General features: G+C 57.9%; 2 protein-coding genes and 2 non-coding genes across 4 annotated transcripts; all 4 read left to right on the plus strand.

Annotated features, from left to right (window-relative positions):
* Nucleotides 1–1,606: 1,606 nt before the first annotated feature.
* On the plus strand, nucleotides 1,607–10,765 carry PTGES3 (prostaglandin E synthase 3). Its single transcript, XM_021542496.4, has 8 exons — nucleotides 1,607–1,750; nucleotides 7,538–7,651; nucleotides 7,746–7,815; nucleotides 8,278–8,376; nucleotides 8,575–8,664; nucleotides 8,851–8,913; nucleotides 9,407–9,431; nucleotides 9,870–10,765. Coding segments are annotated over exons 1-8 (483 nt in total). The 5' UTR covers nucleotides 1,607–1,748; the 3' UTR covers nucleotides 9,890–10,765.
* Nucleotides 10,766–11,816: 1,051 nt separating this feature from the next.
* ATP5F1B (ATP synthase F1 subunit beta) lies at nucleotides 11,817–15,045 on the plus strand. The gene is made up of 10 exons (XM_021542492.4): nucleotides 11,817–11,976; nucleotides 12,388–12,570; nucleotides 12,865–13,039; nucleotides 13,178–13,299; nucleotides 13,554–13,738; nucleotides 13,845–14,003; nucleotides 14,088–14,210; nucleotides 14,294–14,506; nucleotides 14,594–14,795; nucleotides 14,872–15,045. Exons 1-10 carry the CDS (start codon nucleotides 11,832–11,834, stop codon nucleotides 14,967–14,969), a joined length of 1,605 nt encoding a protein of 534 aa, XP_021398167.1. The 5' UTR covers nucleotides 11,817–11,831; the 3' UTR covers nucleotides 14,970–15,045.
* Nucleotides 12,596–12,669, plus strand: LOC116184555 (small nucleolar RNA SNORD59). Its single transcript, XR_004149307.3, has one exon. It is a non-coding gene; the product is annotated as a small nucleolar RNA SNORD59 (small nucleolar RNA).
* On the plus strand, nucleotides 13,403–13,477 carry LOC116184554 (small nucleolar RNA SNORD59). Its single transcript, XR_004149306.1, has one exon. It is a non-coding gene; the product is annotated as a small nucleolar RNA SNORD59 (small nucleolar RNA).
* Nucleotides 15,046–15,698: the final 653 nt, after the last annotated feature.

Raw genomic sequence — 15,698 nt, forward strand, 5'->3', positions numbered from 1 at the left:
ACATGCACTCCTCGGGGCTCACACCCGGTGGGGAGCTGGGCTGCATCCAGGTGGTGGATGGACACGGACAGCCCTGGGGAATGTCTTTATCCATGATCTGGGTGAGGGGATTGAGGGCACCTTGGTTTGTGGATGACACCAGCTTGGGTGGGATGGTGATGTGCTGGAGAGCAGGAAGCTGCAGAGCCAGCTGGACAGGATGGATCCAATGGCTCAACAAAGCACCACCAACCCCATGGAACATTCCAGAATGGGGGAGAGGGGCTGGAAAGGCCCTGGGGGTGCTGGTGCCAGCGGCTGGACAGAGCCCAGGTGTGCCCAGGTGTGGCCAGGATGGCACCTGGGCTGTCCCAGCCGTGGGCACAGGGATTGTCCCCCTGTGCTGGCACTGCTGGGCCCCCCCCGGCCACAGGGACATCGAGGGGCTGGAGCGTGGCCAGAGCTGGGGAAGGGCTGGAGCAGCAGGAGAAGGGTCTGGAGAGACCCTGAGGGAGCTGGGGAAGGGCTCAGCCTGGAGGGAAGGAGGCTCAGAGGGGAATTTCCACCCCACAACTCCCTGGTGGGAGAGCGGGGTCGGGATCTGCTCCCAGGAACAGCAGGAGGAGAAGGAACAGCTCAAAATTCCTCCAGGAGAAGTTCAGGGTGGACATGAGGAGGAATTTCCTCCTGGAAAAGCTTCTCAGGCTTTGGAGCTGCCTGGAGAAAAGGAGGCTCAGAGGGGAATTTCCACCCCACAACTCCCTGATGGGAGAGTGGGGTTGGGATCTGCTCCCAGGAACAGCAGGAGGAGAAGGAACAGCCCCAAATTCCTCCAGGAGAGGTTCAGGATGCACATCAGGAGGAATTTCCTCCTGGAAAAGTGGTCAGGCTTTGGAGCTGCCTGGAGAAAAGGAGGCTCAGAGGGGAATTTCCACCCCACAACTCCCTGATGGGAGAGTGGAGTTGGGATCTACTCCCAGGAACACCAGGACAGGAAGGAACAGCTCGAAATTCCTCCAGGAGAAGTTCAGGATGGACATCAGGAGAAATTTCCTCCTGGAAAAAGTGGTCAGGTTTTGGAACTGCCTGGAAAAAAGGAGCTCAGAGGGGAATTTCCACCCCACAACTCCCTGATAGGAGAGCAGAGTCAGGATCTGCTCCCAGGAACAGCAGGAGAAGAAACAGCCCCAAATTCCTGCAGGAGAGGCTCAGGGTGGACAAGAGGAGGAATTTCCTCCTGGAAAAGCTGCTCAGGCTTTGGAACTGCCTGGAGAAAAGGAGGCTCAGAGGGGAATTTCCACCGCACAGCTCCCTGACGGGAGACCGGAGCCGGCTGGGCTCGGGCTCCGCTCCCGGGGCTCACCGGGGACAAGAACCGGGGGGGGGGTCCCGGTGGTCCGCACCCCCCCGCCACAACCTCCCCGCGCCGCACTGCGCATGCGCGCCGAGAAGCTGCTGGAAGGGCGGCGGGGCGGGGGGGCGCGCGCGGGGCGGGGGCGCGCGCGGGCCGCCGCGCACGCGCGGTGGCGGCGGCGGGAGGAGGAGGCGGCGCGCGCGGGGATTTTGCTGCGTCACCACGGGCCGAGCGCGCGCGGGGCATTGTGGGAGCGAGGCCGCGCCGAGCCCCGAGCCCGCCCGGAGCCGCCGGAGCCCCCGCCGGAGCCCCCGGAGCCCTCCCGGCACCGCCCGACCGCCGCCGCACCGCCCGCACAGCCCGCGGCACACACGCCCCGCAGGAGCGCCCCGCCGGAGAGACGTCGCCATCCGCCATGTGAGGGCCCGGGGATGGGAGCGGCGCGGGGCAGGCCCCGCCAGGCCCCACCGGGCCGCGGGAGCCGCCCCGGCGCCGCCGAGCGAGCGCGGGCTCCCGCCGCCCGCTGACCTTGCGGCGGGCTTGCCTCGCTTATCGGCTGGGCCCGGCTCCGGTTACCGCGTGAGGGCGGAGCGCCCCGGCTGGGCCGCCGGCCCCGGTTGCCGGCTCGGCCCCGGTGTCCCGCGGTGAATCTCCGCGCGGGATGAATGGGGCCGCCGCGCGGGTGGCGGGGGGTGTTCAGGGGTGTTTGCGCGTTTCTCGGCCACCGGCACCCGCCGAACGGTGGCGGCCGAAACCGCGGAAAGCTGCCGGTAAGTAACGCGTGGAACAATCCAGAGCGCGCAGGCGAGCGGATCTGTTGGCGAACTTGGGGTTTTTCTGCGGGAAATCCATCCCCGCGCTTGGCGCTGTCCCTGGGAGTGTCCGAGGCCGGGCTGGACCGGGCTCGGAGCAGCCCGGTCCGCTGGAGCGAGGTGGGATTTAAGCTCCCTTCCAGCCCAAAGCGTTCCAGAATTCCATAAAAAAACCGAGCAATAGCGAAAAGGCCCCTCAGGATGGGGTGGAGGCTCACGGAAAGCCCCGGGGCTGCCGTGGTGCTGCTGTGCCCGGTGCAGGTGAGCCGCTGGATCTCCTCCCCCACGTGCATCCCGAGCGGAATCCCGCGCTCCCGGCTCCCCCGGAGCTAATTAACCCTAATTAATCGCCTGCCTTCAGCCACCCGAAGCCAGCTCGTGGCAGAGCTCTGGTGGACGCGAGCGTTTCCTCAAGAAGAGCCGGAGTTTTCCACGTGCAGGGTGGAAAACGGGCTGGGAAAGAAGAGCTGAGCTGCCCTGGGAGCTGCCGGCAGCATTCCCACGTCTCCAGCGGCAGAACGAGGGTTCCCAACTGCCAGGGAGCAGCTTTGGGTGGGATATTGGGGAAAAAATTCCTCCCTCTGAGGGTGGTGCAACACTTGAATGGATTTTCCAGAGGATGTCCCATCCCTGGAGGTGTCCCTGCACATGGCAGGAGGGGCTGAATGAGCTTCAAGGCCCCTTCCAACCCAAACCATTCTGTGACCTCCACGGGCCTGGCTGGGAGGATTGGAGGCAGTAGCACTTCCTGAGGTTTTGTTTTGTCAGGAATTTGGGCTGGGGACAGCGTTGACTGATGGTTTTTGGGCCCTTATCCTCAGCCAGGCTTTTACTTTTCTTCTGAAGCCCTGAACAGTGGAGATGCTTCATCTTAACGTGAGTGAAAGTGAGAGAAGTGTGATCACGTTGGAGTTTTCTCGTGTAATTTTTGTAGATTTCAGCATCCTGAAACTGCAGCGCTGCTGCATCTGCATAGAATTGTCTAAAATCTAAAATGAGGCTTTCTTAAAATGGGGAGGAAAAAAAAAAAAAGGCGCCTTTCCAGGGTGTAAAAATGAAAGGAAAAGTCATTTTGTAAAACAGGTTTTATTGCTGTCTGGGAGGAGGAAATCTTGTTGAGGGCCTGATTCCTGCAGTGTCCTCGAGCTGTGGGAGCTGTCAGGATACTTCCAGGAGACAAAGCTGGGATTCCATAGGCTCGGGATACAGGCAGAAAACACAAGAACAGGTTTGGAAACTTCCTCGATGCCACAGATGGAGAGATTTGAGATTCCCCTGGTGAGTTCAGCGTGCCAGAGACCAGGAGAAATCCAGGGATATCCAGCAGAGCTCCCTGGATCAGGAAGAGCCTTGAGGGCTCTGTGGTCAAGCTGAGCCTCCACGTTGCCCATCAGTGCTGCTGGGAAGCTTCTAGAACTTGTTCCACAGTGCTGGAATAACGATTGGAATGTGGGGATTGGAAGAGCTGCAGTGGCTGCTCAGGAAGTTCCCAGAGCACAGGTGGATGGGACAGAGGAAATCCTCACCGGAACAGAGCGCTGGGAACCACCCAGGAATTTAAAAGGGTTCTAAATTCCCTTTTAAACCTTTAAATCCCTTTCTGTTTTCCAAATCCCATGCTGGAGGGGGGGTGCTGGATAACCAAAACACCCTTGGCAGGAGGCTGAGCTCCCTCGGAGTTGGGGTGAGCAGGATGGAGCTCCGACAGGCGGTGGGGCAGTGCCTGTGAGAGGAGATTTTCCACGGGTGTGTGGGAGCTCTGGGAGCACGTGCAGGGCTCCCCACGGGCTGCTGCTGTTTGGGGTTGTCTCCTGGGAATCTCCGTGTGGGCAGGAGACAGAGAGGAGCTGCGGCTTCCGCCTCATCCCAGCTCCCCGGCAGGTCCTGCAGTACTGGTTGGAACTGGTGAGTCCTGACTGGAGCTGACTGGGAGGTTTCCCTCCTGCCTTTGGGAGGATGAGATTGGAAAAGCAGATAAAAGGAGGAGAGGCAGCTCCAGCACGTTCCGAGCACTCTGGGGGTGAATTCCCAGGAAAGCAGTGCAGGTTTAGGCTCAGAAACCTGGAATTATGAAAATTAGGATTTCCAGAAACATGGAACTAGAATTATGGCAGAGTCAGACAGATTTCTGGGAGGTCACGGGCTCTGAGCTCTCTCAGGGTGAATTCCTAGGAAAGCAGCACAGGTTTAGGCTCAGAAACCTGGAATTATGAAAACTAGGATTTCCAGAAATCAGAATTATGGCAGAGTCAGACTTATCTGGGATCTCACTGCTCTCTGCTGCTGGGACATGTGTGTGTAGCCTTGAGCTGAGTGGGATTTCTGGGAGGTCATGGGTTCTGAGTGCTCTCAGGGTGAATTCCCAGGAAAGCAGCACAGGTTTAGGCTCAGAAACCTGGAATTATGAAAATTAGGATTTTCAGAAATCAGAATTATGGCAGAGTCAGACTTATCTGGGATCTCTCTGCACTGGGACATGTGTGTGTAGCCTTGAGCTGAGTGGGATTTCTGGGAGGTCACGGGTTCCGAGCGCTCCCGGGATGAATTCCCAGGAAAGCAGAGTGGATTTAGATTCAGAAATGTGAATTCTGGCCAAGTCAAACTCATCTGGGGTCTCGCTGCTCTGCAGCTCGGGCGTGTGAGCCCTGTGGGGTTTCTGGAAGCGCTCTGAGTCCTGGTGCTGCCTCAAACCCCCGATCCCAGCCGAGCTGCCGAGGTGTTATGGTTTGATATTGGTACCATGTTAGTGTTTTTATGAAAATGTAATTTTTTAATTGAATGTTGTGAAATGGAATTGAGAATAGAGTAAAGCAGGCTTAAGTTTAATAATAAGGGAAAAAATATTAAGTTATTATTATAAAAGAAAGGAAAGGGAAAAAATATATAGATTAAAATGAAAACTTTGTAAAATTTTTTTTATTATTTAATTTTTATAAGTTATACTGAGATATCATTTGGATTTTAATTAGGTTTTTAATTTTTAGAGAATTGATACTTAGTTTATTGAGGGAATAGAGGTTTTTTTGTGTTATAGAGTTTTAAAGAAATTCTACTTTTAACCCCTCTATATTCTCAAAAACATGTCCACCTTCAATTACTCAATATCTAAATTAACCTCTTCTTTCCGAAAAAAAATTCTTTCTCCATGTCAAACCACAACACGAGGTCACGCGTTCCGAGCGCTCCCGGGGTGAATTCCCAGGAAAGCAGCACAGATACAGATCCAGAAATGCGAATTGTGGCCGAGTCAGACTTAGCTGGGATCTCGCTTCTGTCCAGCTCCCACGTGTGTGTGTGTGTGTGTGTGTGAGTGTGTGTGTGTGTGTGTGTGTGTGGAGCCTTGAGCCCAGGGCGGGTTCTGGGAGCGCTCCGAGTCCTGGTGCTGCCTCAAACCCCCGATCCCGGCCGAGCCTCCCTGGGAAGGCTGGAGATGTCTCCATTGACATTGAGAGCTGGGAAGTGTTAACACCATTCAGCCCCTGCGTCACCCGGGCAGGGACACTGAGATTTCTTTAATAACGGGGCTGGAGCCACGTTCCGAGTGCCCCACGCTGGGGGGTTTTGTCTCCTGGCACAGAGGGAGCAGAGCAGGGCATTTCTCATCCTCCTTTCCTCTTGGGAGTCTTTCATTCCCCCTTAAAAGAGGAAATCTGTGTCCAAGAAGAGTTTAAAAATACCACAGTAAAAAAATTGCTGCTCTGCTGCTGCACTTCACCTGAATAAGGTGATAATTAACATTCCGTGAAATGCTGCTATGAGGGAAAGCAGCAGGTTTTCACCCCTGGAGCAGCTGAAACTCAGGGCTGAATTCAGAATCCACTTTTTTTTATGCTCTTGGAAATGAAATCCTTGGACATTGGTCTCTGCCCAGGTGTTGTGGCACCTACAAGAGGTGTTTGGGCTGCCCAAGGCATCGTGGCCATCCTGCTGCCTTTCCCTGAGCTGGCACCAGTTTGCCCAGGACCTGTGGCACTGGGGGAGCTCAGAGGTGGCTGGTTTGGGGTCCAGCTGGAGCTGGGCTGGGCCATGGTTGGGTTCATCCCTAGGAAATGTGGATGGGAGCAGCAGGAGCCTTTGGTTGAGTCCCTTTGCTAAATGTGCCACAGCTCAATGCCAGCAAATAATGGCTGATGAGGCGAGTCGAAATCTTCATCTGGAAGTTTAGCAAAGGTTACCTTAATAAATGGTCTGAAAAGTTGTTTTTTGGTCAGATATTGGTTTAGAGAGAGCAGCACAGAGGGCCTCAGCTACTGTCACAGGCCATGTCACATCAGCTTCCCTGTTTAAATCCTTGTCCAGCTCAGAGCCTTCCACCTCATCCCACAGCTGGGAAAAATTCCTCCCTGTGAGGCTGGTGAGGCACAGGAATGGCAGATAAAGGGGGAGATAAGGTTAAAAAGCAGATTAAGATGGGATATTGGGATGAAATACCTCCCTGTGAATCTGGGGATACCCTGGAATGGATTCCCCATCCCTGGAAGTGTCCAAGGCCAGGCTGGACAACCTGGGCTGGTGAAAGGCGTCCCTGCCAGGGCAGGGGGTGGCACTGGCTGAACTTTGAGGTCCCTCCCAACCCTTCCACCGATCTCAGGAAGACAAAGGAGTTGAGGAACACCCTTGGGCTCTGTGCCTCTGCAGCAGCCCTGCTGGGAGGCCTTTGCTTCTGGAATGCAGCCGTTCCCTGGGCTGGGCCTGGGAGGGGGAGGAGGTGTCTGAGCCCTGCCAGCTCCTTTCCCCGCTCCACCGAGCAGTGCAGGTGAGTTCTCAGGGTGGGACTGCAAACACAGGAGTTGCTCTGGAGCTCTGTGCCTTTCCCAGCTCCCCTGGACACGCTCTTGCTTTTTGAGGTGCAAAGGCAGAGGAATTCCAAAGTGTGTGGCAGTCCTGGTGTGAGCACTTGTAAAAGCTTGGAGCAGTGATTCTCCAGCCTGTGCTGGCTTAATTGGGTCTTAATCATAGCAGATCCATTTTTTTATAGTATCAATACCCCAAAAAGGGTTTGTTTTTTTTTCTGGTAGTTTTACTTTAGGTTTTAACTCTTTGCGTGACGAAAACCACTCTGAAGTCTGCCTGTGCAGCTGTTGGAGGTGGTGGAGCTGCTGCCATAGTCTGTAGTATCTCATCTTGAAGTTTATCATAATTTTGATCTGCTGAAATGTTGATTTCAGTCTCAGATTTCAGTGGCTCCTCCCAGGAGCTTTCTGGGGGCGTCACACTCCAAATGCACCAAATACATAATTTCTTTTGATTCCAGCCCTCTCTTTTCAGCTTAAAGCAACTTTAAAAAATAACAGTAAGCTCGAAATGAAGGTTTTAAGTGCAAAAAGCTTTTTTTTTCCCCTTGGATTTCTTGATGAAAATCAATGCCCCTGTGTCCCTGCTGTGCCCACAGGCAGCCTGCCTCTGCAAAGTGGTACGACCGGAGGGACTACGTCTTTATCGAGTTCTGTGTCGAAGACAGCAAAGACGTAAATGTAAATTTTGAAAAGTCCAAACTCACGTTCAGGTGAGTAATTCCGGCACAGGGAGCGCTAAGGAGAAGCAGATTTGTTCTATGAGATGTTTTTTGGGCTAAATACTGATTTCTTTTTCTCTTGCAGTTGTCTTGGAGGAAGTGATAATTTTAAACATTTAAATGAAATCGATCTTTTTAATAATATCGATCCAAATGTGAGTATCCTCCTGACTCTTCCTGAGTTCTTGATGCTGGTGAGGGGCTGGCACAGCTTGTCCAGAGAAATTGCAGATATTCCATCCCTGGAAGTGTTCAAAGCCATGTTGGAGCAACCTGGGCTGGTGGAAGGTGTCCCTGCCCATGGCATGGCTTTGGAACTTGGCTTTTAAAGTCTTTTCCAACCCAAACCATCCCTTGGTTCTTGGATCCTAAAAAATACCATCTGTTCTTTAGGCTGCTCCCAAGATTTTATTCCTTTAAAATAGGAATATGGAATATTTTCTAAGGGGAATTATTCCTTAGAACATAAAAGCTCAAAGTCAGATCCAGGAAAGATTCTCTGGGGGGGTATTTTTCAGGACAAGGAATAAGGGAAGAGGTGAAGATAAAGGAAGGATGTCAGCAGTTCCTGGTGAAGGTCATCCTGATGGTGCTAATGGATATTTGCTCTTTTTCAGGAATCAAAGCATAAAAGAACAGACAGATCCATCTTGTGTTGTTTACGAAAAGGAGAGTCTGGTCAGGCATGGCCAAGGTTAACAAAAGAGAGGGCAAAGGTGAGTCTGGGCATCTGCTGCCTCCCCTGGCTTTCAATTTAGTGAATATTTGGGTCATGTTCAAACTCTGGAGCAGTTTTGGGTCACTTTCCTGCTCCTGATCCCACGGCAGCTCTTGTTAACCTGTTCTAAGTGACAACCACTTCCTTGTCCTTAAATAATTCCTTGTCCTTAAATAACTCTTGGGTCTTGCTGCAGCTCAACTGGCTCAGCGTGGACTTCAACAACTGGAAAGACTGGGAAGATGATTCAGATGAAGACATGTCCAATTTTGATCGCTTTTCTGAGGTAGGGAACTACAAATTCCTGGAGTTTTGGGAGTTGCCAGGCAATGAATCCTAGCTTTTTGTGCACCATCACTTTGTAATTCCTGCATGGGGGCAACTGATCTGTTACAGCAAGGGGAGGGCTGTTGGTTTTGGGTTGTTTTGGGTTGGATTCACTCCAAAGCGTGGCTGTTCTGTCTCTGAGCAGATGATGAACAACATGGGAGGAGACGACGACGTAGACTTGCCAGAAGTAGATGGGGCAGATGATGTGAGTATGTGGGTGCAGTGAACACCTGCAGGGCTGGCTCAGAAGTCCTGCACTCACCCCTCAGCACCAAAAAAAGGCTTAAATAGCCCCAAACCTTGTTTGCACAGGTGATGTCACCTGGGGAGGCCCTTTCCCTCCCCTCTCAGCAGTGCTGAGGGTGCTGGGGACACCAGTTTGGGGTGTCTGTCTCTCTGCAGGGATTGGGGGTCATTGGGGGCCTGAGGGTGCTGGGAACACCAGTTTGGGGTGTCTGTGTCTCTCTGCAGGGATTGGGGGTCACTGTGGGTCTAAAGGTGCTGGGGACACCAGTTTGGGGTGTCTGTCTCTCTGCAGGGATTGGGGGTCACTGTGGGTCTGCAGTGAGGCCAAACAGCTCCCTGTGTCATCTGGAGCTTGGAATTCCTCAAAATCCAGATTTGGGAACAGCAGCTCTCTGCTGGCAGGGGAGAGGGTGGGTCTGCTCCACTTAAAGGTTGTTTGTTCTCCTTTGCAGGACTCACCAGACAGTGATGATGAAAGTAAGTTGTTGTCTTTGTTGTTTTCTCCTCACACACCTGCTGAAGGCTCCGAGCCGCCCTCGGGCAGGGCCAGCAGATGTTCATCCTGGCTGCCAGCTAAAGCCAGCCCTGGGAGACAAATCTAATCTGGGAAAGCCTCTCCACACAAGCCCCAAATACCAGTTTGACCTTCCCAGGCAGCTGTAGGCCCAGGGAGGCTTTGGCTTGAGGAGGTGCTCGGGGTGGCTCGGGCACAGCTTTCCCTTGGGAAGAGCCCAGGGGGGAGGGCAGAGGCCCCAAAGTGCCCCGTGACCTCCTTGGTTGGAGGCCAGGTCATCTTGCTCGTGTCCCTTGTGACATAATAGTGCCCTGGGAGCTTTTAAAAACCAACCAAGCAAAAAAATAAAACCCACAAAGCAACCTTAAAACCACTAATTCTCTTCTCTTTTTCCCCTCTAGAAATGCCGGATCTGGAGTAAGGCAAACTGTCGTCTTCAGGGTTTTGGGGAAAGAAGTTCATCACAACATTTCATAATTGAGATAAGAATTCCTGAGTTGATAGCCCTAAAGGGAGATCCTGCATCCTTTAACCCATTTTCAGTCCATTTTAAATGGCTTCACTGATGGTAGGTGTGTCCCATGGCACGGGGCGGTCTTAAAGCCACGAGAGGCAATAACAGTTATGCATGAACCATTTTCCAGACTTCCAAAAAAGAAAAAAAAAACACAAAAAAACCAAACCAACCCAATTGAGGTGTAGGCAACCCGTTGAGAGCAGTTGCAATAAAGTTTACAGAGCCTCCTTGCCTCGTAGCAGATGTAATTACAATGGGAGAACCCTGAATTAACACCAAGTGGTAAACGAGCTTTTTATTTTTTCCCCCTCTCTTCCCCTCTCCACGGCCTGAAATTGTCCGTTTGTACCGGGAACAAAAAAACAAAAAACTGTTGTCATTGACTCCCCAAATTCAGCAGGTGAGGCACATCCCTCCGTGGTGTCTTCAGGTCTGTTCCACTAAAAAAGTTCATCTTGAAAAGGAAAACTTCAAAATTCTCCTCGTTTTGGTGTTCGCCCCCGAGCCCCGACCGGTGCCGGTGGCCGGAGCCTGTCCCTGGTCCCGTGTGACTCCCAAACCTTTCCACCTCCTCGCCCGGGGTGCGAGTGGCTGTACATTGTTGCTTGTCAATCTGTACATTTAGACCAAATTCGTATTTGCACTGTGGGTTTGGCAGCAAGTGACAGACCGTGGGGCGCGCGGGCGCCTGCGAACCGGGCTGAAAAACCTCAATTTATGTTCAGAGCAGCTGGGATTTTTTTAATGTCTGCATTCTTTCTAATAAACTGTTGAAGACTCCCTGGCTCTCCTTCGGCCTGGGCCCTGTGCGTTTCTCTGCGCCGTGGGGCAGTGGGGTGGGATCCCATTCTGAGGGGATCTGTGGGGTGGGATCCCCTTCTGAGGGGATCTGGGGGGTGGGATTCCCTTCTCTGGGGGGGTCAGTGGGGTGGGATCCTCTTCTCTGAGGGGGATTTGTGGGGTGGGAGCCCCTTCTGTTGGGGTTCATTGGGTGGGATTATGTTCTTTGGGGAGTCATTGGGGTGGGATCCTCTTCTGTTAGGGTTCAATGGGTTGGGACCCCCTTCTTTGGGTTGTCAGTGGGGTGGGGACCCCCTCCTGAGGGAGATCTATGGGGTGAGATCCCTTTCTCTGGGGGTCGGTGGGGTGGGATTCCCTCCCACCCGGGACAAGAGCGCTCCGGTTCCCCTCGCGCGGGGAAGCAGCAGAGTGGGCTCCCGTCCCTTGGAGGGCAGGGGAGAAATGCCGCGGTGTCCCCAGATCCGGCGGGGAGCGATGCGGTGGTGTTCGGGCCTCTGGGCGACAGCACAGCCCGGTGCCACGGGGGCTGCCCCGGGAGCACCGCAGTGACACCGGGGGCGTGCGGCGGGCTCGGCGCCCGGGCGGGACGCTGCCGTGACCCTCGGCCGCGCGGGGCGGACGCGGGCCCGGTGAGGGGCGGCCTCTCGGGGTGGTGCCGTGACGCGGGGTGCGGCAGAAGCGGTCACGGGGTGGAGCGGGCCCGTCACGGGCCCGGTGCGGCCTCGGCCGCGGTCACGGCGCCCGCCCAAGGACAAGCGCGGGACACGTGCGCCGCCACTTCCGCTGCCCTTCGCTCGGGACACGCCCCCTCCCACACGCTGCCCTATCAGCCGGCAGCGCGTTTTGACGGATGGGTCCGCAACCCAATCGCGAGGAAGCGCAGAGCGGGAGCCGCATCGGCGCGACCAATGTGAGCGCGAATTCACCGGCGCCCCTCCTCAGAGCAGCCAATGGGCGCGCGGTGCGGCGGTGACGCGCGCGCGGCGGCCCCGCCCCGCGGGGGCCGTGAGGGGCGGGCGGGACGCGGGGCTCAGTCGGCGCCGCCATGTTGGGGCTCGCGGGTCGTTCCGCCGCCGCCGCCGCCGCCGCCGCGGCCCGGCCGCTGCTGCCCCGCGGGGCCGCCCCGGGCCGGGACCTCCTCCCGCTGCTCCTCGGCCGCGGGGCCGCCCCGGCTGCCGCCGTCGGGGCGCGTGAGTGCGGGGCGGGCCGGGGTCACCTTGGGGCCTGCGCGGGGTGCCGGTGCTCGGGGCCCCGTTACCGGGGTGGGGTGAGGGGATGCGCTGCGGCGGAGGAGCAGCGGCCCCGGGGAGTGGGCGTGGGGGCACTCGGGGGGGCTGCAGGGAGTGCGGATGTACCGGGGCGGGGTCCGGGGCCTCCGGGGGTCCTGCGTGCGCCGAGGGGTGCGGGTGTCCCCGGAGGGGGGTGCCGAGCTCCTGGCGGCACTACGGAGTCCTGGGTGCGCCGAGCGGGGTGTGGGGTCCTGGGTGCACCCCGGGAGGGTCGGGGCGCACCCCGAGGCTCGCAGGGGAGCCCCGGCTCCGCACGCCCAGCCCGGAGCTGCCCTGCCCCGGCCGACCTTGGCTCGTCCCTCTCTCCCCCAGGACGGGACTATGCCGCCCAGGCAGCCCCTGCCGCCAAGGCCGGCTCCTCCACCGGCCGCATCGTGGCCGTCATCGGCGCCGTGGTGGATGTGCAGTTCGACGAGGGGCTGCCCCCCATCCTGAACGCCCTTGAGGTGCAGGGCAGGGAGACGCGGCTGGTGTTGGAGGTGGCTCAGCACCTGGGTGAGCGGCTGGGACGGGGAGGGGTCCTCCTGTGATGATGTTTGTAATGACTTTCGTTCTCCTGAGCTTGCTGAAGCCACGGATTTCAATCTGAGGAGGAGGAGGAAAATGGCTGCCCGAGGGCTGTGGCTGCAGGGCTCAGTTTTCCTCTGGGCTATTTTATTCCTGCTGCTCCTCTTGGTCCTTCTCCCAGCAGAATGTCCCCTTGGCAGGGCCTGGGGGAGCCACCAGCAGCTGTCCCCAGGGTCAGCCTGAGGACGCTGTGGTGACGGTGCTGTCCTTGGGCCTCGGCAGGGGAGAACACCGTGCGCACCATTGCCATGGACGGTACAGAAGGGCTGGTGAGGGGACAGAAGGTGCTGGACTCTGGTGCTCCCATCCGCATCCCCGTGGGCCCTGAGACCCTGGGCAGGATCATGAATGTCATTGGGGAGCCCATCGACGAGAGGGGCCCCATCAAGACCAAACAGTGAGTGCTGAGGGGCTGCAGGGCAATGCCAGGTGTGAGCAGGGATGTGGCTCTGGGTCACAGCAGGGACTGTCCCCTGCCAGCCCCCAACCTGGGGGGCTCAGAGCAGCTGCCCACCCCCTTCTCTTCCTGCTCCAGGTTTGCTGCTATCCACGCCGAGGCCCCTGAGTTCGTGGAGATGAGCGTGGAGCAGGAGATCCTGGTGACAGGGATCAAGGTTGTGGATCTGCTGGCTCCTTATGCCAAGGGTGGCAAGATCGGTATGTGACCCCCAGAGCAGGGGTGGGCACCTGCTGGTCCCTCTGGGGAGTGGGCACCTGCTGGTCCCTCTGGGATATCCAACAGTTCCTCTAGGGAACTTTTCCTTCACTGATGATTCACTCCATGACTTTCGTTCTCCTGAGCTTGCTGAAGCAACGCTTTTTGTATCTGAGGAGGAAAGAGCGGAAGGGAGACCCCGGGGGCAGCCAGCTGGCTCAGGGCTCAGCAGGACCCTTATTTCCCCCCCTCCCAGGTTTGTTTGGAGGTGCTGGTGTCGGTAAGACTGTGCTGATCATGGAGCTGATCAACAACGTGGCCAAGGCCCACGGTGGTTACTCGGTGTTCGCCGGCGTGGGCGAGAGGACCCGCGAGGGCAACGACTTGTACCACGAGATGATCGAGTCTGGGGTCATCAACCTCAAAGATGCCACTTCCAAGGTGTGCAGAGATGCTGAGGGAGGGTCTCCTCGGGAGGTTCTGGGTCCCTTGGTGCAGTACCAGGCGTGGCAGTGACACCATGCTGACCCCAGGGTCCCACCCACAGGTCGCCCTGGTCTACGGGCAGATGAACGAGCCCCCGGGTGCCCGTGCCAGGGTGGCCCTGACGGGGCTGACGGTGGCCGAGTACTTCAGGGACCAGGAGGGTCAGGATGTGCTGCTCTTCATCGACAACATCTTCCGCTTCACCCAGGCCGGCTCCGAGGTGCGTGCTGGGCACGGGGCGGCGCGCTGTCCCCCGCCTGCACGGCCCCTCGTGCTCTGTCCCTCACGCTCTGTCCCCTCACAGGTGTCAGCCCTGCTGGGCAGAATCCCCTCGGCCGTGGGCTACCAGCCCACGCTGGCCACTGACATGGGCACCATGCAGGAGCGCATCACCACCACACGCAAGGGCTCCATCACCTCCGTGCAGGTGAGGACGGGACCATCCACAGGGTCCCCGGGGGCTGTGTCACCTGCCTGGGACCGACTGTTCCTTCTCCTCTGTGTCCCCAGGCTATTTACGTGCCAGCTGACGACTTGACAGACCCCGCGCCCGCCACCACCTTCGCCCACTTGGACGCCACCACGGTGTTGTCCCGTGCCATCGCTGAGCTGGGCATCTACCCGGCCGTGGACCCCCTGGACTCCACCTCACGAATCATGGACCCCAACATCGTGGGGCCCGAGCACTACGACGTGGCTCGGGGTGTGCAGAAGATCCTTCAGGTGAGGGGGCTGGGGCAGCCCCTCCCTGTGGGGTGCTGGGGTGGGGGATCAGCTCTGCTCACTCACCCGTGTGTCCCCCATCCCCAGGACTACAAGTCACTGCAGGACATCATCGCCATCCTGGGCATGGACGAGTTGTCCGAGGAGGACAAACTGACCGTGGCCCGTGCCCGCAAGATCCAGCGCTTCCTGTCCCAGCCCTTCCAGGTGGCCGAGGTCTTCACCGGCCACATGGGCAAGTTGGTGCCGCTGAAAGAGACCATCAAGGGCTTCAAGCAGATCCTGGCAGGTGAGGTGGCCCTCGGGGGGCTTTGGGGTGCCCAACTGGGCCTCCCACTCCCCCCTGACACGTTGTGTCCCCCCAGGTGAATATGACCACCTGCCTGAGCAGGCTTTCTACATGGTGGGGCCCATTGAGGAGGCGGTGGCCAAGGCAGAGAAGCTGGCAGAGGAACACGCCTGAGCCCCCCAGCCCCCGGCTCCGCTGGGGCCGGACCCCCAGTATTTAACATTTCCAATAAAACATCAGTGAAAACGTTTGCAGGCTTTGTGTGCTGTGGCTCCTGCTCCCGGGGGGGCTGGAGGGATCCAAGTCCTGGGAGCCCCCGAGCCCTGGGGCTCCCCCAGGGTCCCCTCCATGGGGGGCTTGTGCTGGGTTCTGTCTCCTGCTCCAGTGCAGGGACCCCCAGCCCTGGGGGCTCCCCTTTGTCCCCGCCGCCCCTCCGCTGCAGGGACAGCCCTGGGGTGACAGATGCTGGTGCTGTGCCGGGGCCCAGCCCCGTGTCCGTCTGTCTGTCCCGGTCCCCGTCGTTCCCCCCGCCCCCCGCGCAGTTCCAGCTCCACCATTTCGCAGCACAAAGAGCCGCCCCGGCCCCGGCAGCTGCCACTTTGTCCACGGGGTCCCGGGGGGCCGCTCCGGCCCGACCTCGCCCGGTGCGGGGCTGGGGGACATCCCCCGAGGGTACCAGGGCCACCCCCGACTCCCGAGCCCCCGCCGGTGACCCCCGGGGCCGGGCCCTGCTCAGCCCCCCGGAGGAGCGGGGGTGTCCCCGCCGGGGTGGCCGCCGGGGGTCCCGCGGCGTGCTCCCTGTTGGGGGGTGTCCCCGGCCATCCCCACGGAGGGCGGCGGTCCCTTTAAATGGCGGCGCGGCCCCGGTGGCGGAGGGGGCGGCGGCGGCCGCTGACATCACGC

This window comes from Lonchura striata, chromosome 29, assembly GCF_050655825.1.
Source record: "Lonchura striata isolate lonStrDom1 chromosome 29, ASM5065582v1, whole genome shotgun sequence".
NCBI lineage: Eukaryota > Metazoa > Chordata > Aves > Passeriformes > Estrildidae > Lonchura > Lonchura striata.

Bases quoted from the DNA above. Each gene is read 5' to 3' on its own strand.
- PTGES3 (XM_021542496.4), top strand. The intron at 7,652-7,745 runs GTGAGTAATTCC...TTTCTCTTGCAG, and splicing joins AAGTCCAAACTCACGTTCAG to TTGTCTTGGAGGAAGTGATA. The intron at 9,432-9,869 runs GTAAGTTGTTGT...TTTCCCCTCTAG, and splicing joins ACCAGACAGTGATGATGAAA to AAATGCCGGATCTGGAGTAA.
- ATP5F1B (XM_021542492.4), top strand. From the start codon at position 11,832: ATGTTGGGGCTCGCGGGTCGTTCCGCCGCCGCCGCCGCCGCCGCCGCG. The intron at 11,977-12,387 runs GTGAGTGCGGGG...TCTCTCCCCCAG, and splicing joins GGCTGCCGCCGTCGGGGCGC to GACGGGACTATGCCGCCCAG. The intron at 14,004-14,087 runs GTGCGTGCTGGG...GTCCCCTCACAG, and splicing joins TCACCCAGGCCGGCTCCGAG to GTGTCAGCCCTGCTGGGCAG.